Source organism: Pseudonaja textilis, chromosome 3 (assembly GCF_049901715.1).
Source record: "Pseudonaja textilis isolate UNSWEBS1 chromosome 3, rPseTex1.2, whole genome shotgun sequence".
Taxonomy (NCBI): Eukaryota; Metazoa; Chordata; class Lepidosauria; order Squamata; family Elapidae; genus Pseudonaja; species Pseudonaja textilis.
The window spans coordinates 9,123,229-9,147,592 of record NC_141992.1 but is presented as its reverse complement, the minus strand read 5'-3'; the positions used below and the strand labels follow the sequence as shown (position 1 = coordinate 9,147,592).

The following is a 24,364-nucleotide window of genomic DNA, read 5'->3' as shown; positions in this document are numbered from 1 at the left end:
CCCTTCCAACTATGTGAATCTGTTACATTCCCCGCGCGCCCCCAAGCTCCACAACGGAGAGAAGGAAGGGAACGCGCAGCAGCCTCCCGCGGCTGAATGAATGGGCGCCGCTGCTGTCGAACGACCCGCCCCTAACGGCGAAGGGGAGCCCCCCCCCACACACTTCCAGCATCGCCTCCCCCCTACACACAAATACACACACACACGCACGCACACGCGGTGAACAACGAGGAAACCGCTCCGGGACAGCGATGACGCCTCCAGTCCGAAATTGCCCCTTCGGCTTCCAAGAGAGAAGCGGCCGTGATCGTTTCCTCTTGCGCTTCTCTGGAGGCCGATCCGGAGCGACCGGGGAGATCCCCGGATGAGTTTTCTTCAAACAAACCCGAGTTCGACGTTTCTTTTACAGCCGCAGCCCGGGTTACGAGACTTCCTGGAAGGGGGCCCGAGCAGGAAGAGACAAAATTGACACGTGGATCTTTTTTTTTTTTTTCTCCCCCGCTCCTTGGTCTTTTTCCTTTCCAAATCGAGGGCGGCCGGCGAGGTGATGCTTTAGTGTGGCTTGTCTCCGGTGCGAACCTGGGATTAGGCGTCGTGGAGACAGAGGACTATCCTCAGGGAGGACCCCCCACTCCTTTCCCCAAATCAACCGACAACCGCCTCTCTTCCTCCGCTTGTTGCTTTTTTTCAACGCCTTCTAACTTTGAAGCCCGGTCTCTTGTCTCGGAAGAAGAGTAGCTGGTGACGACTTCAGTGGTTGGAAAGAGTTAGAAAACTTTGGGGAAAGTTAGATGGGAGCTTCTGACTCTCTTTTTGGGGGGATTTGGTGTGGCTTGTTCCATCTGTGGATTCACACACACACACACACACACACACACACACACACACACACACACACAGAGCGTTTGTTTGACTTAAGCCTTTGAATGGCCTTGAGCATCGGCACCAACGGAAGGCAGGATTTGGGGGCCAACCAGCTAGCATCCCAACATCACAAGGAGCATCAACTGCCAGCCGCCAGAGGCCAACAGCAAGAAGCCCTGAAAAAAGATGGAGGAATCGGGGATGTCTTTTGGTCCAGGTGAGTATTGGGGGTTCTCTTAGCTTTGGGAACCTTTTCCAAGGTGGCCTATCTGTAACTGTAACTGTGAAAAGGATCTCGGAGTCTTAGTGGATAACCAGCTAAATAGGAGCCAGCCGTGTGCAGCCATTGCCAAAAAAGCCAATGCAATTCTAAATTGCATTAACAGAGGGGTACAATTGAGATCAAGTGAGGTACTAATACCATTCTATAAAGCCTTAGTAAGACCACACCTAGATTATTGCATCCAGTTTTGGTCACCACACTATAAAAAAGATGTTGAGACTCTAGAAAAAGAGGCAGAGAAGAGCAACTAGGACGATTAGGGCAGGGGTGGGATTCAAATTTTTAACAACCGGTTCTGTGGCCATGGCTTAGGTGGTGGGCATGGCTTGATGGTCATATGACTGGGTGGACATGGCTTGGTGGTCATGTGTGGCCAACTCAATATTACTCACATCGAGGCACGCATCTCCTCGCCTGGCCTCTCATGACTGTGGGGATGCTGCAACAGTTGTAAGTGTGAAAAATCATCATAAGTCCCTTTTTTCAGTGCCATTGTAACTTTGAATGGTCACTCCACACAAGCAAAGTACCAGCAAAGGAGGGGGAAAAAAACTCCAGAGAAGTTCCTGAGACAGGAAGTCTAGTCCTGCCAAGAAATGTAATAAGGGTTAACAGAGATGCAGTTTCTGTAAACAACACCAGAATGTTTCCTTCCTGTCTTCCTTACAGGATTAGGCCAGTCATTTCTTCTAACAACCGGTTCTCCGAACTGCTTAGAATGCTAACAACTGGTTCTAGTGAATAGGTGTGAACTGCTGGAATCCCACCCAGGATTAGGGGACTGGAGACAAAACATATGAAGAATGGTTGCAGGAACTGGGCTTGGCTAGTCTAGTAAAGAGAAAGACCGGGAAGACATGATAGCCGTCACCAATATTTGAGGGGTTGCCACAGAGAGGAGGAAGGGGTCAAGCTATTTTCTAAAGCACCCGAAGGCCAGACAAGGAACAATGGATGGAAATTGAATAAGGAGAGATTCAACCTGGAAATAAGGAGAAATTTTCTGACAGTGAGGACCAGTGGCACAGCGTGCCTTCAGAAGTTGTGGGAGCTTTATCACTTGAGACTTTCAAGAAGAGACCGGAATGCCATTTGTCAGAAATGGTGTAGGGTCTCCCACTTGGTCAGGGGGTTGGACTAGATGACCTACAAGGTCCCCTCCAACTCTGATTACCTGTTATCTGTCCATTCCAAGAGTGGAGAACGTTGGTTGGGTTTGAAATGCTGGTTTAAAAGCGACATGAATGGTTGTAAGCCAAAGGCTGCCTAGCTGAGCTGATCTAGAAAACGCAAGCCTGGCTGAAATTGATTACAGGTAGTCCTTGACTATTGATTTAATGACTGTTCAAAGTTACAATGGCACTGACGAATGTGATACAACCATTTTTCACAGTTACGATCTTTGCAGCCTCCCTTTGATCATGTGGTCAAAATTCAGGCGCTTGGCAACTGGTTCTTACTTATGGCCACTGCTGTGTTTCAAAGGTCATGCGATCCCCTTTTGCGATCTTCCAACTAGCGAAGTCAATGGGGGAAGCCAGATTCACTTAACAACCGGGTGACTAACTTACCAACAGCAGTGATTCCCTTAACAACTGCGGCAAGGGAGGTTGTAAAACGGATAAAGAACAAAAAACAGCGTAGGGACAGGTAGGAGGGCTGATCCTGAGCTTTTCGATTCTTTCTCCTCTCAGCTGATCATCGGAGCTTTTTTTTTACTACCGGTTCCGCAAACCGGTAGCAATTTTTGCTACTGGTTCGGTTGAACCAGGCTGAACCAGTAGCATTTCACCACTGTGTCATACCTTTGAATGGTCACAAGTCAAGGACTATCTGTGTCCTGGTTTAGACAAAGAAGAACCTCGTGATCAAATCGAGATCAAGACTCCCAAACGTATTTTATTTTTTCTTTATGTACACTGAGAGCTTATGCACCAAAGACATGCCACACCCACAGTTTCGGCACTTTGCAAGTGGCTCCCATTTATGACTGGTTGCGGCGTCCTGCAGTCATGGGGTCGTAATTTAGGACTTTCCCAACTGAGTTCCAGTTTTCCAACAAAAAATTCGGTCGGGGAAGCGGAAGTTGCTAAACGACCACGCGATCATGGTCCATACTTAAAAGACTGGCGATTGGCTTTACGACCCCAGTAAAAAAAATGTAGTTGTAAAATTAGGTCCGGTCATGTAATAACTCACTTTACGACCGCCCCGATTTATAATAGAAATTCCAATCCCAGTTGTGGTTGTAAGTCGAGGACTACCATAGAAACTGATACTTGGATAGCATTGCAAACTTTCTTGGGTGTCCAAACTTTTGGCTTGACTGGGCCGCATTGAATGAAAAGCAATTGTTTTGGGGCACATCTAAAATATATAATATGGTTAATGGATATCAATCACATAATGTTAGAAATTTATGATCTGGTGGGACTGCATTAGGGCTGCATGTGACTTGAGGACATTATTGTTCCAGAGTTTAGCTTGATTTCAATGGAGTTTCCATGCAGTTTTGTTAGTAATAATATGGAAAGGATTCGCTATTATTCTTTTCCAGTAATATTCTTCTTAACTTCCTAATTTAACATACGGCCTGGGGGTTTCCTGGCTAGATCTCCAAATAAATCCAAACTTCCTTAGCTTTTCAAAACAGCCAAACTTTGCCAGATGCCAACCAGGTGTCACTAGCATGGCCAGAGACAGAAGAGCAACAAAGATGATGAGGGGACTGGAGGCTAAAACTTATAAAGAACGGTTGCTGGAACTGGGTTTATCTAGTCTGATGAAAAGAAGGACTTGGGGATGACAGAATAGCAGTCTTCCAATATTTGAGGGGCTGCCACAAAGAACAGAACTGTTCTGACCCAAACCTTGTTCCAAGTAAACAAACACCAAACAGAGATAAAAGCAAAACCTTTTAATGCTTCTCTGCAAATTCCGTTAATTCATGGTTAAAAGGCTATTAAAACTAATGGTCTCTGATAAGAACAAGCCTTACCAAGGTTGTGCAAGGCTGCCAAAAGCACTAGATTAAGTTGCCAAGAAATATTCCAAGCAAAAAGTCTTCAAACGCAAACCAAGATAGTCTGAACTTCCATAAGGCTTGAAGTGCAAGAACTTCTTTGCTTCCTGCCTCTCAGGCTTGCTTTCATCTCTTAAGGGAGGGGCCATTACCTTGCAGCCTTACTCCCGAGTCACCCATGCTACTGCAGCTGCTCTTTCCTACGAGCAGCCCTGCGCATACGTGCATTGGGCACGGGCTCCTCAGGGGCCTCTTCATCACTGCTGCCAGCCTCCACAATCTCCAAAGGCAGCACTCCACTCCCTGATGGTCCTGGCCCCATCCCTGCATCCCACGCAGGCCCCTCATCTGAGTCCTCGCTCTCCGAGACCTCAGCCGTCTGCAACCTGCCACTGGCGAACCACAAGAGCAGAATAACAGAGTTGAAAGGGACTTTGGAGGTCTTCTAGTCCTACCCCTTGCCCAAGCAGGAAACCTTATACCGTTTCAGACAAACGGTTGTCCAATCTCAACCTCAAAAATTGATTGAGGACTCCCAAAGTTGGTGTGGCTTCTTGTCTATCAATCTAGACTATATCAGAAATTAAAACAAGGGAATTTAAAAACATGTATTTATTTAACGTCTTGGACCCCCTGAAAGGATCTCAAGGATCACGCCTTGAGATATGATGCCCTATAAATCAATAGATTGCAAATGTCCATTGAATCCGAATGCTATTGGCTGAGGAATTCTGGGAATTGGAGTCCACACAACTTAAAGTTCTCTAACTTGAGAGAATACTGGTCTTAGTCAAAGAACTGCATCAGATTGTATCCATAGGGAAATTTGTGTTGGAATAAAGGAGGAAAGACTTCTTGAACCCAGTACAGCTAAGGACCTCTTCCGGAGGTTGGCTAAGGGAATCAGAAAAAGGCAACATCATGAGAACACAGCAGAAAAAAAGAATGTCGGGGCATGTTTTGATCACAGTTAGGTGCAAACGTGGAAGTCTCTAAATAAAACTTCCCATCGAAAACAGTTACATCACTGACAAACTGAAAATCCGTTAGCGTTAGTGCAGCCATAAAGGCCTTACTTAGCCGTCGATGGAGTGACAGTTGATTATCTTCAAGTTTATTTCCTACCTTACTACGGTATCTAGAAACCAATTTGGCAGGTGTTTCTTAGCCTCAGCCGTGAATTCTTGCTTGAGATGCTGGAAAACACGCACATTTGTTGGTTCACATGTGTTTCCCAACTGTTTTGTGGACATTAAATAAAAGCAGTTCATTGACCTGTAGATTATCTGAGTTGGATTTTGCAATGATGAATCAAAATCAAAGACAGAAGGAGGAATTTTTCTTCTGGATCTCTCTCTCTCTCTCTCTCTCTCTCTCTTTCTCTCTCCTCTTCTACACATATACAAAAAACACAGTTTGATAAGAGTTCAGTGTCTTTCTCGTGCCTCTATTTTGCCTGTCTCCAAGGCAGCCGGGATAAAACCAGAATTTAACCTGGATCTGTGATTTGGTTAATCATTTGCACCCCCGTGGGATTTTCTGCTGCTTAGTTAAAGATTAACTGTGTTAAAGTGTTTGCTTTGAAGGTAGCAAGACAATCAATAGGTGCTTTTGTTCTAGAAGGAAGAAGAAGATGCAGGACGTAGCAGTTTTGTTACGGTCTCCGTCATTTTAAAGAGAAATGAACTTGCCTGTGTGCATTGATCCATTTAAAAAAAAACAAACAGAACTACACCTGTAGCCACAAAGAAACAGGGTAGTTTTTAGCAGTCCTGCTGACCTAATTTATGGGGTAGGTTAAATCATGTGTTGTCCCAGCCTAGAACATGGCTCAGATGAAGCCAAGGTCTGTTTTGGCATTAACAGCTGTTCCTGGTTTGGCATTAACAGCTGTAGAACATACCAGTCCAGTCCAGCTTAATGGCTATCCAAAAGTGCTTTTTCAAAAGGTAATTGGATTTTCTGTCTTTTGTTTTTCATTTAAATACGTTTCATTTCTCACCCAAGAAGCTTCTTCAGTTTTGACCGAAGCTGCTTCTTGGATGAGAAGTGAAACGTCTTCAAAGAAAAACAAGGAAGGTCCAGTTGCCTTTTGAAAAAACCCCTTTGGGAAAACCATGACCTGGATGACTGAGAATCTCTGTGGATGTTCAGCCATTGATGGCTGTTGTTTTGAGGAGGAGGGCGGAGTACTATAGTGACTCCTTTCGTTAGTTAGCATTACAGAAAGCTGGTTATGAATCCCTACTTGGATGCCATTCTCTGCCTTTCAGCCCAACCCACCTCACAGAATTGTGGGCAGGGAAGTTAAACTAGGAGAATACTGGTTGGAAGTGCAGTCAATAACACAACACATTGATTAGTCCTCCAGGAAAATGACACCAGGAGGTGTTGGGCAGGAATGGCGACCAAGCTAAACTATTCTCCTGAGATGGTATCTCGGCTTTCCTTCCTTCCCTCCCTCCTTCCTTCCTTGTTACTTACTTCCTCTTTCTTTTCCTTTCCTTTCCTTACTTTATCTTGCCTTATGTCTCCCTTCCTTCCTTCCTTCCTTCCTTCCTTCCTTCCTTCCTTCCTTCCTTCCTTCCTTCCTTCCTTCCTCCCTCCCTCCCTCCCTCCCTCCCTCCTTCCCTCTTTCTTTTCCTTTCCTTACTTTATCTTGCCTTATGTCTCCTTCCTTCCTTCCTTCCTCCCTCCCTCCTTCCCTCTTTCTTTTCTTTTCCTTTCCTTACTTTATCTTGCCTTATGTTTCCTTCCTCCCTCCCTCCCTCTTTCTTTTCCTTTCCTTACTTTATCTTGCCTTATGTCTCCTTCCTTCCTTCCTCCCTCCCTCCCTCCTTCCCTCTTTCTTTTCCTTTCCTTACTTTATCTTGCCTTATGTTTCCTTCCTTCCTTCCTTCCTTCCTTCCTTCCTTCCTTCCTTCCTTCCTTCCTTCCTTCCTTCCTCCCCTCCCTCCCTCCCTCCCTCCCTCCTCCTTCCCTCTTTCTTTTCCTTTCCTTACTTTATCTTGCCTTATGTCTCCTTCCTTCCTTCCTCCCTCCCTCCCTCCTTCCCTCTTTCTTTTCCTTTCCTTACTTTATCTTGCCTTATGTCTCCTTCCTTCCTTCCTCCCTCCCTCCCTCCTTCCCTCTTTCTTTTCCTTTCCTTACCTTATCTTGCCTTATGTCTCCCTTCCTTCCTTCCTTCCTTCCTTCCTTCCTTCCTCCCTCCCTCCCTCCCTCCCTCCTTCCCTCTTTCTTTTCCTTTCCTTACCTTATCTTGCCTTATGTCTCCTTCCTTCCTTCCTTCCTTCCTTCCTTCCTTCCTTCCTCCCTCCCTCCTCCCTCCTCCTTCCCTCTTTCTTTTCCTTTCCTTACTTTATCTTGCCTTATGTCTCCTTCCTTCCTTCCTCCCTCCCTCCCTCCTTCCCTCTTTCTTTTCCTTTCCTTACTTTATCTTGCCTTATGTTTCCTTCCTTCCTTCCTTCCTTCCTTCCTTCCTTCCTTCCTTCCTTCCTTCCTTCCTTCCTTCCCCTCCCTCCCTCCCTCCCTCCTTCCCTCTTTCTTTTCCTTTCCTTACTTTATCTTGCCTTATGTCTCCTTCCTTCCTTCCTCCCTCCCTCCCTCCTTCCCTCTTTCTTTTCCTTTCCTTACTTTATCTTGCCTTATGTCTCCTTCCTTCCTTCCTCCCTCCCTCCCTCCTTCCCTCTTTCTTTTCCTTTCCTTACCTTATCTTGCCTTATGTCTCCCTTCCTTCCTTCCTTCCTTCCTTCCTTCCTTCCTTCCTCCCTCCCTCCCTCCCTCCCTCCTTCCCTCTTTCTTTTCCTTTCCTTACTTTATCTTGCCTTATGTTTCCTTCCTTCCTTCCTTCCTTCCTTCCTTCCTTCCTTCCTTCCTTCCTTCCTTCCTTCCTTCCTTCCTTCCTTCCTTCCTTCCACGTCTGGAAGGAGTAAAGGATGGCCTGTCCTTTTTTTCTCGGGTGCAATTCCTGAGCTTCATCCTAACTGGGTTACCCCAAGGCATATGAATTCCATTTCTGCCTGTCTGCAACCAACAGCCCTCCAGGCAAGGAGCAGGAAGAGCCAGCTGCCTCAAAGGATGCTGGGATAACACACACACACACACACACACACACACACACACACACACACACACACACCTGGGAAACTGCAGCCAGCCATGATTTCCAGTGTTCACCGGTGTCTCTTTTCATGGTTAGAGGTTTGATTCTGTTTAACTCAGAGGCGGGCTACATGGGTTGTGCCAACATGGCTGCTATCATAGCAGACAAACATCACATTTACTTTAAGACCTCGTAGTCTAAGTAGATCAGCCAGCCTTTCCTGGCCAGGTTGATTTCCAGGACTTCAAGTCCCAGAATACTTAGCGTCATCCAGGAGTGCTGGGGAATTCTGGGAGCTAAGACCACACGCATGTGCCCAAATTGGGGAAGAATGAACGGAACTCAGAGGGTTTGAGAAGTGCATCAAAATGGCACCAAATGGCAAATTGTTTTGGGGTTTTTTTTGAATCCCTGGCCTGGATGTTTCTAAGCAAAAGAGGTAGTGGGAAAAGAATAAAAGTGGACATGTTCACTTTGTAAGATTGTGAGAGGTGATTGCAGGCTGGTTTGGTCTTTTTATGACTATCTAGGCCTTCCCAGCTGTGCTTTCCAGATGTTTTGTTCTCAATCTCCCAGAATTCCTTGCTTGCACAGTGGCAGCCATCTTGGCTTGGAATGCACAAAATGGCTGGAAGGCATCAGCTTGGGGAAATCTGCAATCTTCCCCCCCTCAGCCCCAAAGGCTAGGAATGGATAGAATGGGATCCTCTGAACTCCAGATCCCATCTTCCTTAGCTAGGGCAAGTGGTGATGGATGATGAGAGTTGTATGTAGTATAGCGACATCTAGACTGCCCTAGCTTGTGTAAGTAAGGCTGGGGAATACTGGGAGTTGAAGTCCACACAGCTTAAAGCTGCCAAGGTTGTTAAACACTGTTGTGTTATGGATTACGCATTCTTTCAACAGTGCAAGGAGGAAGCTAATATTTGAATTGCAAGTAGGTTTAATCCTATAAAACATATTTGCCAAGTTTTGGTGCCGTTGTTCAAAACTCAAGGAAAAAAAATGTAGGCCAGTAAATTTTGCATTCTATTATTTAAGAGTTGGAATTTAGAGTAGAGTTGAATCAAAGTCTTTCTTGTTCAGGTTCGTACTGGCTACGCACCACACGCGAGTCCCCGTTCTGTGGAGACGGTTTACCCACGACCTTTCTGGCCACAGTGGTTAAGTGAATTGGTGAATTAGTTACCTGATGGCTAAGTGGATCTGGCATATCAGAAGGTCGCAAAAGGGGATCTTGTGACCCCAGGACAGTGTAACCGTCACAAATATGAAATTAGTTGCCAAGCATCTGAATTTTGACCATGAGACCGTGGGTTTTTTGCAACAGTCGTAAGTGTGAAAAATGGTCGTAAGTCATTTTTTTCAGTGCCGTTGTATGTAACTTTCAACAATCACTTAAAGAAGCTCTGTAAGTCAAGGACTACCTGTAGTATTAGTGACATCAGGACTGCCCTAGGTTGCAAGGAAGGTGACAGGAACTGGGCATGGCTACTGTAGTGAAGAGAAGGACCATGATAGCGGGGTTCCAATATTTGAGGGGCTGCCACAGAGAGGAGGATCAAACTGTTCTCCAAGGCACCTGAAGGCCAAACAAGGAATAATGGTAACTGAACAAGGAGAGGTTCCTAGAAATAAGGAGAAATTTTTTGACAGGGAGAACATTCAACCCATGGAACAGAAGTTGCCTTCGAAGTTGTGGGAGATTCATCACTGGAGGCTTTCAAGAAGAGATTGGACTGCCATTTGTCAGAAATGGTGTAGGGCAGTGGTCCCCAACCACTGGGCCCGGACTGGTACCGGTCCGTGGATCATTTTGTATCAGGCCGCCAGTACTTGGGCGCCGCCATCTTGTTTCGACGGCGCTTGAGAAAGTGCTTCCGGGTGAGCTTGTCGGTCGTCAGTTGGAAAGTGGCATTTGGGTGCCGAAGGAATCCTCGCGCCTTAGTTTCGTCGAAGGGGGGAGGGCAGCTTCGAACGAAGAGCCGTCCTGATGGCGGTGGAGTCTCGCGTTACTCAGGAGGAGATTAAGAAAGAGCTCAAAAAGCCCATCGATCGTGAGAAGGTACAAAGGAGGAGTTGAAGGTGGCAGGGAGAAGCGGGGGACGGCTGGCTGGCTGGTCGCTCGGCTCGCCTTGCCTTGGTCGTGCGTGCTGATGCCGGTACCAGTCCGTGGATCATTTTGTACCGGGCCATGGTACAAAAAAGGTTGGGGACCACTGGTGTAGAGTCTCCTACTTGCGGGGTGGTTTGGATGCAAATATGCCTGCACCCATAATGCAATGTGTGCATGCCCCCCAGCCCCCTACGCATGCACGTGTGACCCCCCGACACTTCCCCCGCTCCTGCGCATGCACACATGAACCCGCATGCGCCCCCTCCCCACGCATGCTCATCAGATACCCGACAGTCAGCTGGCTGGCGGGAAGTGCGTGCGCACATACACAGTGAACCTGATCTGGGCAACGGCTTGTGTGCCGGCAGAAATGGCTCTGTGTGCCTCTTCCGGCACGTGTACCATGGGTTCACCATCACAAGTAAGTGCCCTGTGGTGGATTACACCTTCTTTCCACACTGCAAGCAGGAAGCAAATATTTGAATTGCAAGCAGAGTTAACCCTATAAAACGTATTGGCTGAGTTTCATTGCCATTGTTTAAAGCTGAAGGGAAAAAAATTGGGCAGGGCAACAGTTCCTCTAATGACCATTCAAAGTTACAACATAACTGGAAAAAAAAGTGACTTATTTTCACACTTATAACCGTTGCAGCATTCCCACATTCACCTGATCAAAATGGAGATGCTTGGCAAGTGGTTCATATTTATGACGGTTCCAGTGTCCCAAGGTGACCTTCTGATGTACAAAATCAAGGAGGAAGCCAGATTCACCTAACGACCATGTTCCGAACATAACAACTTAAGTGTTTCACTTAATAATCCTCACAAGAAAGGTTGTAAAATGAGGCAAAACTCACTTAACAAATGTCTCACTTAGCAACATAAACATTGGGCTCAATTGTGGTCGTAAGTCAAAGACTTCCTTTTTTGAAGAGTTGGAATTTAGAGTAGAATTCTAACAAAATCTTTATTGTTAAACAGTGGAGTACCTTTTGGTTTGTTAGGACAAGATCCAAAATGGAAAATAGTTGTGTAATTGTGATGAAAATAAATGTAATAACCAATAAAAGGAATAAAAAGATGAGTTCTGAAGTCAAAGTACTATAAATTTAGGTTGTTTCTCTGCCCATCAGTCCTACAGATGAGGCCTCATGGTTCCTGATAGTGACACTAACTTAATTATAGGTTGGCAATTAAGTGCAATTAGTAAATGCATCTACTTAAGAAGGAAGTTGGAGTTTAGGAATGCTTAAAGAGAAGATTTGGGTTGTAAAATTAGTCACTTTGCAAACAGTTCATAACTATCTGAACTCTATTTCTTTATTAAATGTGATTTACTGGCTGTAATCTAGGGATGGGCAGCCTTTCAGTATTCGTCATTTCTTTATCCTGGTTGATTTTAGAAAAAGAAGGACCTCTCACACACACAAACGCACAATTTGATAAGCCTATTTTACCACTTGTAGGAGAGTTTTGTATTTTTCTCTTTAAAACGGAAGATAGCCATGACAATGACTTTTGGAAGTGATGTTCAGAGAAAGTTGGTGGTAGTCCCTAAAATAGATGTGTGGGAAGAAATATCCATCTGGTTCCGTTCCAAACTGAGAGAAAGACACTGGAAACACGGAGGCTGATTGGGAAGATGGTTTAATGAGGAAGCAGAACCACCAAGCACATGGTTCTGGTCAGGGGTGGGCTCCAAAAATTTTAGCAACCGGTTCTCTGCTCAGTTGCTGGGTAGGCATGGCTATGGTGGGTATGGTCTAGTCCGCCTCCCCAGGCTCCGGAGGCTTTCCTTGAGCTTCTGGGAAAGTGAAAATGGCCTCCACTGTGCTCCTGAGGCCCGTTTCCGGCCTTCCAGAACTTCCAGGAGGCCCATTTTTTGCCTTTCCCAACTCTCTGCATGGGCCCTGAACCTACCTGGCATCAAAAACAGGCTGCGTGTTGACTCCTGGAAGGGACAGGGCAGGGTGGGTGGGGCCAGCCAGGGGTGGGATTTGCCGGTTCACCGAACCGGCCATAAAATTAGATAGCGGTTTGCCCGAACTGAGGAGAACTGGTAGCAGCTCACTCCTGGTTCTGGTGCAGCTGATCACATGGAGTTGAGAGTGGTTTTTATACTTCTCTTGGGCTTTGCACTTAATCTTCCTGTTCCTATGCAAGAAAATGTATTGTTGTCCGACTCCCATGGGGGCCATATAGGGGTTATGTAGGGGTCATAGCTGGTTCTATAGCCATGATGGCGAACCTACGGCACGCGTGCCACAGGTGGCACGCAGAGCCATTTATGCCGGCATGCAAGCTGCAAGCAAACTTACCTCACTGCACATGCCTGCACCTCTCAGCTGATTTTCGGCTGGTTTGAGGCCTTTTTCGGCCTCCCAGAAGCTTCAGGAAGGCTTCTGCAGGCTTTTCAACTAGGCCCGTTTCATCGCTTCCTTTTTTCAAGAGATACCAGAAGTGATGAAATGGGCCTAGTTGGCCTGAAAAGACTGCAGAAGTGTTCCTGAAGCCTCTGGGAGGCTGAAAAAGGCCTCAAACCGGCCGAAAATCAGCTGTGAGGCGCAGTACAGATAAGGGAGTGGCAGAGTGGGGGTGAGGATTGCACGCGCATATGTAGGGGATGTGGGATAGAGGCGCGTTGCTGGGTGCTGGCACGCGAGTACGAGTGTGCAAGTGCATGCACAATTTTTGGCACCGGAGCCCAAAAAGGTTAGCCACCACTGCTCTATAGCTTGTCTGAGCTAAATTTGGTTGAAGTTTCTGAGGGTGATGCAATGTCCTTAGGAGATTGTACAATGTAGTGAGCTCTGTGTCTTAATGGGCTAATCCTATTATGTCCTGAAGGATCATGTCTTAATCAGTGGATCGCAGGCTGGTCCACTGTCCCCAGAGCTCCCCGTCCCGGACCAGATCTAAGCACCCCACAGGCCAGATCTGGCCCACAGGCCTTGAGTTTGTCACCCGTTTTATAGGACGTAGGGTTTTTTAAAGGACTAGACTATTTTACTGAGGTACCTAAATAAATAACATGCTAATATTCTCTGTCTTCTGATATTTTACAGGCCTGAATCCCGATTATGGACCACAATGCTGCTGCTGGGAACCTGCCTGCTTTACTGCGCCAGGGTCCTAATGCCCATCTGTGTGGTCACCATGAGCTCCCGCTTTGACTGGGACAAGAAGCAGTCCGGAATTGTGTTGAGCAGCTTCTTTTGGGGTTACTGCCTTACTCAAATTGTTGGAGGCCACTTGAGTGACCGGTATGGATGATATTACATTAACCCAGGGGTGTCAAACTCGGATTCATTGAGGGCCGCATCAAGATTGGGTTTGAACTGGGGGGGGGGAAGGGGGCATGTCAAAGGGGGCATAGCCACCTCGATGTCACTCATGTCGGTGGTGCCTGTGATGGCCAGAGTGCTTTGTCAGTGAAAATGGGCTCCTGAGCTCTGTTTTCGGCTGTAACCAGGGGTGGGATTCTGCCGGTTCAGGCCAGAGGTTAAATTTACATCTGGTTCGCCAAACTGGTAGTTGAACCGATTGGCTGGCCTCGCCCACCCCTCCCCTCCCCGGATTCTCCACATGGCTCGTTTTGGATGCAGGTCAAGGCAGGGTCTGCGCGGAGTTTCTGGGTGGGCGAAAACCAGGCTGAACCAGAAGTTCTGGAAGTCTGGAAACAGGCCTCTTTCCGGCTTCTGGGGGGCCTCCGGAGCCCGGGGGAGCCCGTTTTCGCCCTCCCAGAGACCCGAGGGAAGCCTCCGGACTCTGGGGGAGCCGAAAAATGGTCCTCCCAGACGTTCCAGTAGGGCACGCCCACCATGGCCACGCCCATCCAGCAACCAGGCGGAGAACCGGTTGTTGGGATTTTTGAAACCCACCCCTGGCTGCAACAGCCTCCTGCAATCTTCTGCCAGCAAAAAAGGAGCTCCGGAAGGCACTGCCAGGGGTGGGATTCAACCAGTGTTACTACTGGTTCGGTGACTACGTTTTGCACGTGCATGAACCGGTAGCATCCCACCCCAGAGCGTGGCCCTCCCAAGCTCCATTTTTGCTGGCAGAGGCACCACCAACCGGTCCTTCTCTGTTTCCAGGGCAGGCCCACAGGCCAGATCTAAGCACCCCGTGAGTTTGACACCCCTGCATTAAATGGCCTTAGCAAAGCTTTGGCACCAAAGAAACTTATTTATTTGTTTTATCATTATTCAACAATCGCTAAAAAAATAATACTCTGTCATTCATTAATGACCAGGAATAAGGATGTGCCACTCGCCTTTCAATGAAACGTGGATGAATTTGCATTTTTGATAAGAATTCAGATTCTCTTTCATTGTTTCTTTGTCATCTTTGGGGCCATCATCTTATTTATTTGATCGATCCTTCTTTTCCATCTGTTGAGCATTCAAAGCAGCCCATTACAAAACAATGACATATTTATCTCACTGAAGCCAAACGTCTATGGAGAATCTCAATCAACCAGGTCCCAAAAGGCAACTGGACTTCTTAGGTTTTTTTCTCCTTTGAAAAAGTTCTGAAGTGAAAAAGCTTCTTAGGCAAGAAGAAAAATGTTTTCAAAGGGGGGAAAAACAGCTACCAAGAAAGTTCAATTGCCTTTTGGAAAAAGCACCTTTGGTTTATTGAAGTCGACTTTTGAATGCTTTCAGATATGCAGTTCCACTGCAGGCCAGACACCAAATATTCTGTATAATATCCGTGCATCACAACTGTCTCTTGAAGAGATAAACCTTGTTTCTTTAAAAAAGAATAACCCTGTAGGTGGAATGGCACATAAAATAAAAGCAATTTTTCCTTTTGGAAGGATTGATCCCGTGCTTAAACCACTGCAGGCATAGGAAACATTGATTCCTTCTGCAAGGATTTTGGTACATGCACCTTGTCTGTGGAAATTATCAGCCCTCCAAGCCATGCTTGTCCCAAAGGTGCTTTTTTCAAGAGGCAACGGGACTTTCTGTTTTTTGTTTGAAGACGTTTCGCTTCTCATCCAAGAAGCTTCACGCACCTTGCGTCAGGCCCAGTAGTTCCTGTTTTCAACCTCCGCTTCTTGCATTAAACCAGGGGTCTCCAAACCTGGCCACTTTGAGACTGCTGGACTTCAACTCCCAGAATTCTACTCCCTAGCCATCCATTGAATTCTGGGAGTTGAAGTCCACAAGTCTTAAAGTGGCCAGGTTTAGGAGACTCCTGGCCTGAAGGAAGGGTCAACAAGGAATTTTGGTGTGCAGAAAATGCTCTTGCTGATGGATGTCCTCATTGTCTTTCAGGATAGGAGGTGAGAAAGTCCTTCTCCTCTCTGCCTCGGCCTGGGGATCCATCACCGCCATCACGCCCCTCCTCATTTCCTCAAGCTCTGCCCACCTGACTCTGATGACCTTCACACGCTTTCTTATGGGACTGTTGCAAGGTGAGACAATCTGTTTCCAAAGGCTTGACTCAGATGAGAAAATTGGAATAATGGGGACATTATTATTATTATTATTATTATTATTATTATTATTATTATTATTATTATTATTATTATGTGCTCAGAGTATTGCAGTGTAAATTCAGCGCTAGAAAAGTAAACACAGGTGACTGAGGATTCATTTAACCTCTTTATAAACATACAGTAAATTTTACAATACCAAGGAAATGTTGTAGATTTCTCCAACATGGAGGAAACTCAAAGGTTCAGAGCGGAACAACAACTCAAGTGCTCAGAAACAGACATCAGTTTCACTTTAGTTGAGCAGGCAAGCAAGACACATAGCAGAGTGAAGCAGTTTCATTTGCGACAGACTCCGAGCTTAACATAGCTTCAGAGCTGCAGAGCTTAATATAGAACCATTCCTAGGCTACTTCTAGTTTCAGTTTCCAAACAGTCCTCAATGGCTGACTTAGTTGCTATGCCTATTCATTGGCTCACCTTGTTACCATGCTCTATTCCAGTTTATGAATACATTCTGACATTATAGGTACCCAGATTGTTGAGGGCAAGAGGCTGATTCTGTAAACCGCTTAGAGAGGCCTGTAAACAGTGGATGGATCCTGCTGGTTTGGACCGGTCTTGGGGAACCAGTAGTTCTGGCGATCAACTGGCCCTGCCCATCCGCCCCTGCTCTCTCCTGTCCTATGTTTCTGTGTTTTTCAGCTCAGCTGATTCACATGGCACAGGGGATTGCGGCGCCTCAGTTGTTTTACTCATCAGCTGTGCTCTAGTAGGTAAGAGTTAGGGCTGTGATGGCAAACCTATGGCACGTGTACCACAGGTGGCATGCAGAGCCATTTGTGCCGGCATGCGAGCTGCAGGCAAACTTACCTCACTGCACATGCACACGCCTCACAGCTGATTTTCGGCTAGTTTGAGGCCTTTTTCAGCCCCCCCAGAGGCTTCAGGAAGGCTTCTGTAGGCTTTTCAGGCTGAAAACTAGAACCATTTTGTCACTTCCTGTTTTTCTGGAAATACTGGAAATGATGAAACGGGCCTAGTTTTTGGTCTGAAAAGCCTGCAGAAGCCTTCCTGAAGCCTCTGGGAGGCTGAAAAAGGCTTCAAACTGGCCTAAAATCAGCTGTGAGGCACAGTGCAGGTAAGGGGGCAGTGCCTGTAAAGCACTGTGAAGTGGTATATAAATCTAAGTGCTATTGCTATTTCACACTCATAAGGATAACACAACATTTTTAAGCTGCTGCATTGGCAAGCTTGATTACGGTAGATATCTGCTGCCAAAGGAAAAGGATATAGGTAGTCTCTGGATGGACAACCACAACTGAGCCCATAATTTTCATTTCTAAGCGAGACAGTGAGTTGTTAAGTGAGTTTTGTCCTATTTTACGACCTTTCCTGCCGTAGTTGATAAGTGGAGCTTAACAATGCTTAACAATGGGGAATCTGACTTCCCCATTGACTTTGCTTGTCAGAAAGTCGCGAAAAGTGATAGCCATAGCAAATGCACTTACAAAAAATAATTACTTATAAAGAAAAAGGTTTCTTATGATTATTTTAGTTCCTATATTTGAGTGGAGCCTTTCATTTCAGAGCAATAATAGCAACAGCACTTAGACTTATATACCGCTTCACAGTGCTTTACAGCCCTCTCTAAGGGGTTTACAGAGTCAGCCTCTTGCACCAAACAGTCTGAGTCCTCATTTTATCCACCTTGGAAGGATGGAAGGCTGAGTCGACCTCAAGCTGGTCAGGAGGTAGAGTTAGCCTCCAATACTGCATGGAACAGAATGGAATAGAATGGAATAATATGGAATAGAATGGAATAATATGGAATAACAATAAAATAGAATAACAATAGAATAGAATAGAAAATAGAACAGAATAGAATAAGCACTTAGACTTATCAAACCGCTTCCCAGTGCTTTTACAGACCCCACTATAAGCGGTTTACAGAGTCAGCCTCTTGCCCCCAACAATTTGGGTCCTCATTTTATCTACCTCGGAAGGATGGGAGGCTGAGTCAACCTTGAGTCCCATCTGGATTGAACTGCTGGCAGTGGGCAGAGTCAGCCTGCAATATTGCATTCTAACTACTGCACCACCACGCTGATCGTGGGACCTTGGAACACAGCAACCATCATAAATATCAGCCCGTTGCCAAATATCTGAATTTTGATTGTGCGACTGCGGGGAGACTGCAATGCTTTGTACGTGTCATGAACCACTTTCCCCGGTACCGTTATAACTTTGAATCGTCACTAAATAAATGGTTGTAAGTCGAGAAATACCTATAACAGGAATTCTTTCTGTTTCCTGTTCCTCTGTCTGCTTTATTAGGCGTTTATTTCCCTGCCTTGGCTAGCCTGCTTTCCCAGAAGGTACAGGAGAGCGAACGAGCATTGACATACAGCACGGTTGGAACTGGATCTCAGTTTGGGTGAGTTTCTCACACACTATAAAAAAGACGTTGAGACTCTAGAAAAAGCGCAGGGAAGAGCAACCAGGATGATTTAGGGGACTGGAGGCTTCAACATATGAAGAACCGTTGCAGGAATTGGGAATGTCTAGTTTGATGAAAAGAAGGACCAGGGGAGGCATGATAGCAGTGGTCCAGTATTTGAGGGGCTGCACAGAGGGGGTGGGGGTCAAGCTATTTTCCAAGGCACCTGAAGGCCAGACAAGGAACAATGGATGGAAACTGAACAAGGAGAGATTCAACCTGGAAATAAGGAAGAATTTTCTGACAGTGAGAGCAATCAACCGATGGTACAGAAATTGCCTTTGGAAGTTGCATGAGCCTCATCACTGGAGGCTTTCAAGAAGAGACTGGATGGCCATTTGTCAGAAATGGTGTAGGGAGGGTTGGACAAGATGACCTCCAAGGTCCCTTCCAACTCTGTTAATCTGTGAATCTGTATCTCCAAGCAGAGAACAGGGCAATAAAGGAAAAGAGATTGAAAAAAGAATACAGGCAGTCATTGACTTATGACCACAACCGAGCCCAAAATTTATGTTGTGAAGTGAAACATTCGTTAAGTGACCTTTGTCCCATTTTACGACTTTCTTGCTACTGTTGTTAAGCAAATCACACTGCAGTTGGTAAGTTAGTGACATGGTTGTTAAGTGAATCTGGCTTCCCCATCAACTTCGCTTGTCGGTAGGTCGCAAAAGGGAATCACGTGACCCTGGGACGCTGCAACCCTCATAAATGTGAGTCAGTTGCCAGGCATATCTGATCACGGGGGTGCTGCAATGGTTGTACGTGTGAAAAACAGTCATAAGTCCCTTTTTTCAATGCCGCTGTAACTTTGAACTACCTGTACTAATAGCAGTAGCAATTCCACTTTACAGTGCTTTTACAGCCCTCTCTAAGCGGTTTACAGAGTCAGTGCCATGCCCCTGTTGGAATCTGATTCCAAGGGGGAGGTCAAGCAGTTGACAGGGAGTGGAAGTGTGGTTCCGGTGGCTGAGGAAGAAACTGGGGAAGGGCACAATCTGGCTGGGCATTCAGAGGAAGACCCAGGCCCACCCCCTTTTCATCCTAGAGCACGCAGGGAGGAACGGATAAGGGAGCAACGTGGGTTACGGGGGAGAAAAAGGCCCTGATTTCCTTCATTAGCTGCAGCTGGGAAAACAGGATTTAAAAGGGGTGTTTGCGCACAGAACCTTGCTGGAAGCAAAGCGGGCATTATCTTTGTTTGTCAAGTCTTATGTGGGTTCCGGCGTCCTCCCAACTGTGTGTGTTTCGTTATCTTTTGAGTTCTGCAATTCCTTATCCTGCCGTATCTCGTCAATTGCTGCAGCGTGGTTTGTGTTGGTTTTTATTTATAATTTATATGTACTTTTGATTCAGACTAGATTTCTTCCCTTTAAAAACTGTTCTTGGGAGAATTTTTTCTCCAGCTGATGATAACTGGACATTGGAGGCCAAGTTGGAGGAATTACAGAGACTTTACCCACTTTTGTGATTTTATTGCTTTTGTGCCACACCCTGGGTCATCACAGTCAGCCTATTGCCCCTGACAATATGGGTCCTCATTTTACCCACCTCGAAGGAATGGAAGGATGAGTCAACTTTGAGCTATCAGATCTGGTTCGAACTCATGGCTGTGGGCAGAGTTAGCCTGTAATACTGCATTCTAACCACAAGGAAGGAAGGAAGGAAGGAAGGAAGGAAGGAAGGAAGGAAGGAAGGAAGGAAGGAAGGAAGGAAGGGCAATAGCAGTAGCACTTAGATTTATATACCGCTTCACAGTGCTTTTACAGCCTTCTCTAAGCGGTTTACAGAGTCAGCCTATTGCCCCCAACAATTTGGGTCCTCATTTTACCGACCTTGGAGGGATGGAAGGCTGAGTCAACCTTGAGCCGGTCAGGATTGAACTGCTGAAGCACAGTCAACTGGCAGTCAGCAGAAGTAGCTTGCAGTAGTGCCTACTAATCATGGCACCATCACGGCTGTTGATAACAGTCAAAACAAATCGACAGCAGATTAGTCATAATGGTCAAACAAGTGGCAACTTCAAATCTCAACAAATTCTCTGTCTTACATATTGGCAAGAAAAATCAAAAAATAAAATACGTCGTTGGAAGGACAAGACCTTGTAGACGACTCTCACTCTGTCAAGGACCTTGGAGTTCTCATCTCTGATGATCAAAGTGCTACAGCCCACTATAACATTTCCCAAAAAGGCATTAAGAGTTGTTAATCTAATCCTGTGAAGCTTTTTTCTCTGGTAATATTATACTACTAACTAGAACATACAAAACATTTGCTAGACCAGTTCTCGAATACAGCTCATCTGTCTGGAATCTGCATTGCATATCGCACATTAATATAATCGAGAGAGTCCAGAGATATTTCACAAGAAGAATACTCCACTCGTCCGCTCGCAACAGAATTCCTTATGCCACCAGACTTGAAATTTTAGGCTTAGATAACTTAGAACTACACCACCTTCGGTCTGACCTAAGCGTAGTACATAACATTATCCATTACAATGTCCTACCCATCAATGACTACTTCAGCTTCAATGACAACAATGCAAGAGCACACCGTAGATGCAAACTCAAGGTAAACTGCACCAAATTCAATTGCGGGAAATACGACTTCAGCAACAAAGTGGTCAATGCCTGGAATACTCTACCTGACTCTCTGGTTTCTTCCACTAACCCCAAACACTTTAACCTCAGACTGTCTCCTGTTGACCTCACCCCATTCCTAAGAGATCCGTAAGGGGGCATGCATAAGTGCACCAGTGTGCCTATCGTCCCTGTCCTAATGTTCTCTTTTAATTTGATTCCATTTCATGTATTCATAATCCTGTTTACACTTATATATATTATCAAATGCATGTTTGACAAAATAAATAAATAAAATAAAAAATAAAATCAATAAGAGTCATTGAAATTCAAGGTTGGCTGGACTTAGTTCTCTGTTGTTGGGCACAAAGGGATTCGAGACTCATGACGCATTTCACCCCTCCCTCGGGCTCATCCTGGCCACCTCCCACATAGATTCTGGTCTACCAATTCTGTGTACCGTCCTACTTCTCTCTCCCCCTTTTAGGACATTGGTGATGGGGGCGGCTGGCTCCCTCCTGCTTGACTGGTATGGATGGGAAAGCGTCTTTTATCTTACAGGCCTGCTCACCTTGCTCTGGGTGTACTGCATGTGTAAATTCATCCTGCCACAAAAAGGTAAGTAACATCTTTTCCCCCTATCTATAGGACAGCTCTTGATCAGAACAGAGCTGGAAGGGACCTTGGAGGTCTTCTAGTCCAACCCCCTGCTCAAGCAGGAGACCCTATACCATTTCAAGAGACTGTCCAGATTCTGACCAGTTCTGGAGAGCCTGTAGCAGAAATTTTGAGTAGTTCGGAGAAATCCCACCTCTGACTGGCCCCACCCCCATCTGTTCTCTGCCTCCCGAGTCCCAGCTGATTGGCTGGGTCTTCTTTCATTGCCCTGCACAGGAGAACAGAGCTGGAAAGCAGGTTAGTGGGATGAGGAGGGAATGGAGATTTTGCAGTATCCTTCCCCTGCCACGTCCACCAAGCCACGTCCACCAAGCCATGCCCACAGAACCGGTAGTAAATTTTTTTGAAACCCACCACTGACCTATAGGATTTTGCCTGGATCCCTCTTGTACCTTTTTGACTCATGGACAGCTTACTTTGCAGATTTCTTGCTTTGCAATCGATTTAGAACCAATTGTACTAGTATTGTTTCATTTATCCTTTACAGCAAACTAGTTCTTGTGGTTAATGTGGCTCTAGAGAGCCATTTACGATTGTAGTTCTGGGAAGGGCAGGATTCTGTTAAATACTACGAACACAGGATGTGCAAAAATCTCTCCTCCCAAATCACTGAGTTTTGCATTTTCCTATTTATAACCACCTACCTGTTTATATTTTGCAGAAATAATAGTCTCACTACATGACTTGGCAAAGGGTCTTTCCTTATCATCCAAACCAACCAAAGTGCCTTGGAGAAAAATATTTAGAAAGCCTCCCGTCTGGTAAGTTTCTGTCCTGTTAGCATTTACAGTTTGTTCAATTGTCACAGTTTTGGGGTTTTCTAATCTGATTCCTTAAACTGCTTGTCTCCCTTGGGAAATGAAGATGGCTTAAGAAATTCCTAACCGAAAGTTCGAGTCCTCTTTTTGTGATGGCTGTGGTGATATGAGAATGAGGTCTTCATTGCTGTATTCCCCTGCTTATTCATCCTTTCTGGAGAAGGAAGGGAGGGAAGGTATGAAGGAGAAAGGAAGGAAGGAAAGAAGGAAGGAAGGAAGGAGGGGGATAGGAAAAAGGAAGGAAGACGGAAGGAAGGACAGAAGGCAGGGAGGGAGGGAGGGAGGGAAGAAGGAAAGAAGGAAGGAGGGGGATAGGAAAAAGGAAGAAGGAAGGAAGGAAAAAAAGAGGGAAAGAGGGTGGAAGGGGAGTAGGAAGGAAGGAAGGGGATAGGAAAAGGAAGGAAGATGGAAGGAAGGAAGGCAGGATAGAAGCGAGGGAGGAAGGAAGGGAAGAATGAAGGAAGGAAAGAAGGACAAGAGGGAGGGAGGAAGGAAGGAAGGAAGGAAGGAAAGAAAAAGGGGATAGGAAAAAGGAAGAAGAAAGGAAGAAAGAAGGAAAGAAGGAAGGGAGGGGATAGAAAAAGGAAGGAAGATGGAAGGAATGAAAGAAGAGAGGGAGGTGATAGGAAAAAGAAAGGAAGGAGGAAGCAAGGAAGGAGGAAGGAAGGACAGGAGAGAGGAAGGAAGAGAAGAAGGAAGGAAGAAAAGAGAGAAGGAGAGAGGAAAGGAGGGAAAGAGGAAAAACCATATACAGGTAGTCCTTGGCTTACAACCATTCATTTAGCAACTGTTCAAAGTTACAACACTATAAAAAGTGACTCCCAACCAGTTCGCATGCTTACCACCATTGCAGCAACGCCTGCACGATTCACTTAATCGATGCAGCGATTTGCTTAACAACCAGAGCAGGAAAGGCCATAAAATTCAGCACCACTCGCTTAACCTCCTTGTTAGCAATAGATATTTTGTCCCCATTGGTGGTTATAAACGAAGGGCCACCTGTGTGCTCTTCCTGGGAGCTGTGACCCTTTCAAAGTCTTTGAGAAAATGTTGCATGTATGCACTTGTGAAGTTCCCCTGAACCTGGTGATGGATTTCCCCAGGGCGGTGATTGTTGCTCAGTTGTGCGCGGCTAGCACTTTCTTCACCCTGCTCTCCTGGCTACCGACGTTCTTCAGTGAAACGTTTCCCGATTCAAAGGTAAGTGCATATCCTTCATGAGAAAGGGGGGGAAAGGTTGTTGTGGTCCGTCGGCAGCCGGCAGAGTTGGCAGCAGAGTCGGACACTGGGGAGGAACATGGGCCAGTTCTGGAGTCTGGGGAGGGCTTGGATGAGGGATCTGCGTCCGACACAGAGATGGGGCCAGGGCCATCTGGGAGTTATGTGCTGACTCCAGAGCCTCCAGAATCTAACATCAGCAAGGAAGAGGAACAGGGGGAGCCTGTTCCCAGTGCACGCTTGCGCAGAGCTGCCAGAAGGCAAGAACAGTTAAGACAAAAGGGGCAACTCGGAAGTAAGGCTTGGAGATGATTGGCTCCTCCCATAAGACATAAAGGACAAGCAAAAGGACATGAGCCTTTGCAGGAAGCAACTTTGTTCGTTCTGGTTGATATAAAATCCGAAGCTCCGTGTTGACTTTGTGCTCCGTTTGGCCTTGTACAGCTAATTGGCAATTTAGTTGTTGGCAGCGTTTCAAGGAAGATAAAGGTGGGTGCTTATCAGCCTTATCTCAAAAGACTGTGGCAGACTTCTGTTGGACTATTCACAAACTGTTTGGGACTCATTACGGGCTGTGAATGCATATAATTCACAGCCGTTGAAATTTATTTAAAAAGGGGGGTTTGGGAACAGCGTGTGATCTCAGGAAGCCTTGGTCAGAACAGAGGTTTTGTTCGACCCTGGAGTAAACTTTGCATTCTTCAAGAGAGTCAATCTATCAATCAGGATAGCAATAGCACT

The 24,364-nt window shown here is 46.0% G+C and overlaps 1 protein-coding gene across 2 annotated transcripts in view; it reads left to right on the top strand.

Moving 5' to 3' along the window:
* Positions 1-24,364, top strand: part of SLC17A9 (solute carrier family 17 member 9) — a 35,261-nt gene continuing 10,897 nt past the window's right edge. Inside the window, exons 1-7 of one of the 2 annotated variants that reach the window (XM_026697373.2) lie at positions 1-1,081; positions 13,453-13,650; positions 15,670-15,809; positions 18,168-18,267; positions 21,397-21,527; positions 22,249-22,348; positions 23,509-23,605. In XM_026697373.2, the coding sequence (XP_026553158.2) occupies positions 927-1,081; positions 13,453-13,650; positions 15,670-15,809; positions 18,168-18,267; positions 21,397-21,527; positions 22,249-22,348; positions 23,509-23,605 (921 nt within the window). In that variant the 5' untranslated portion in view covers positions 1-926. The remainder of the gene's footprint in view (positions 1,082-13,452; positions 13,651-15,669; positions 15,810-18,167; positions 18,268-21,396; positions 21,528-22,248; positions 22,349-23,508; positions 23,606-24,364) is intronic. The other variant, XM_087928903.1, reaches the window with a different exon arrangement.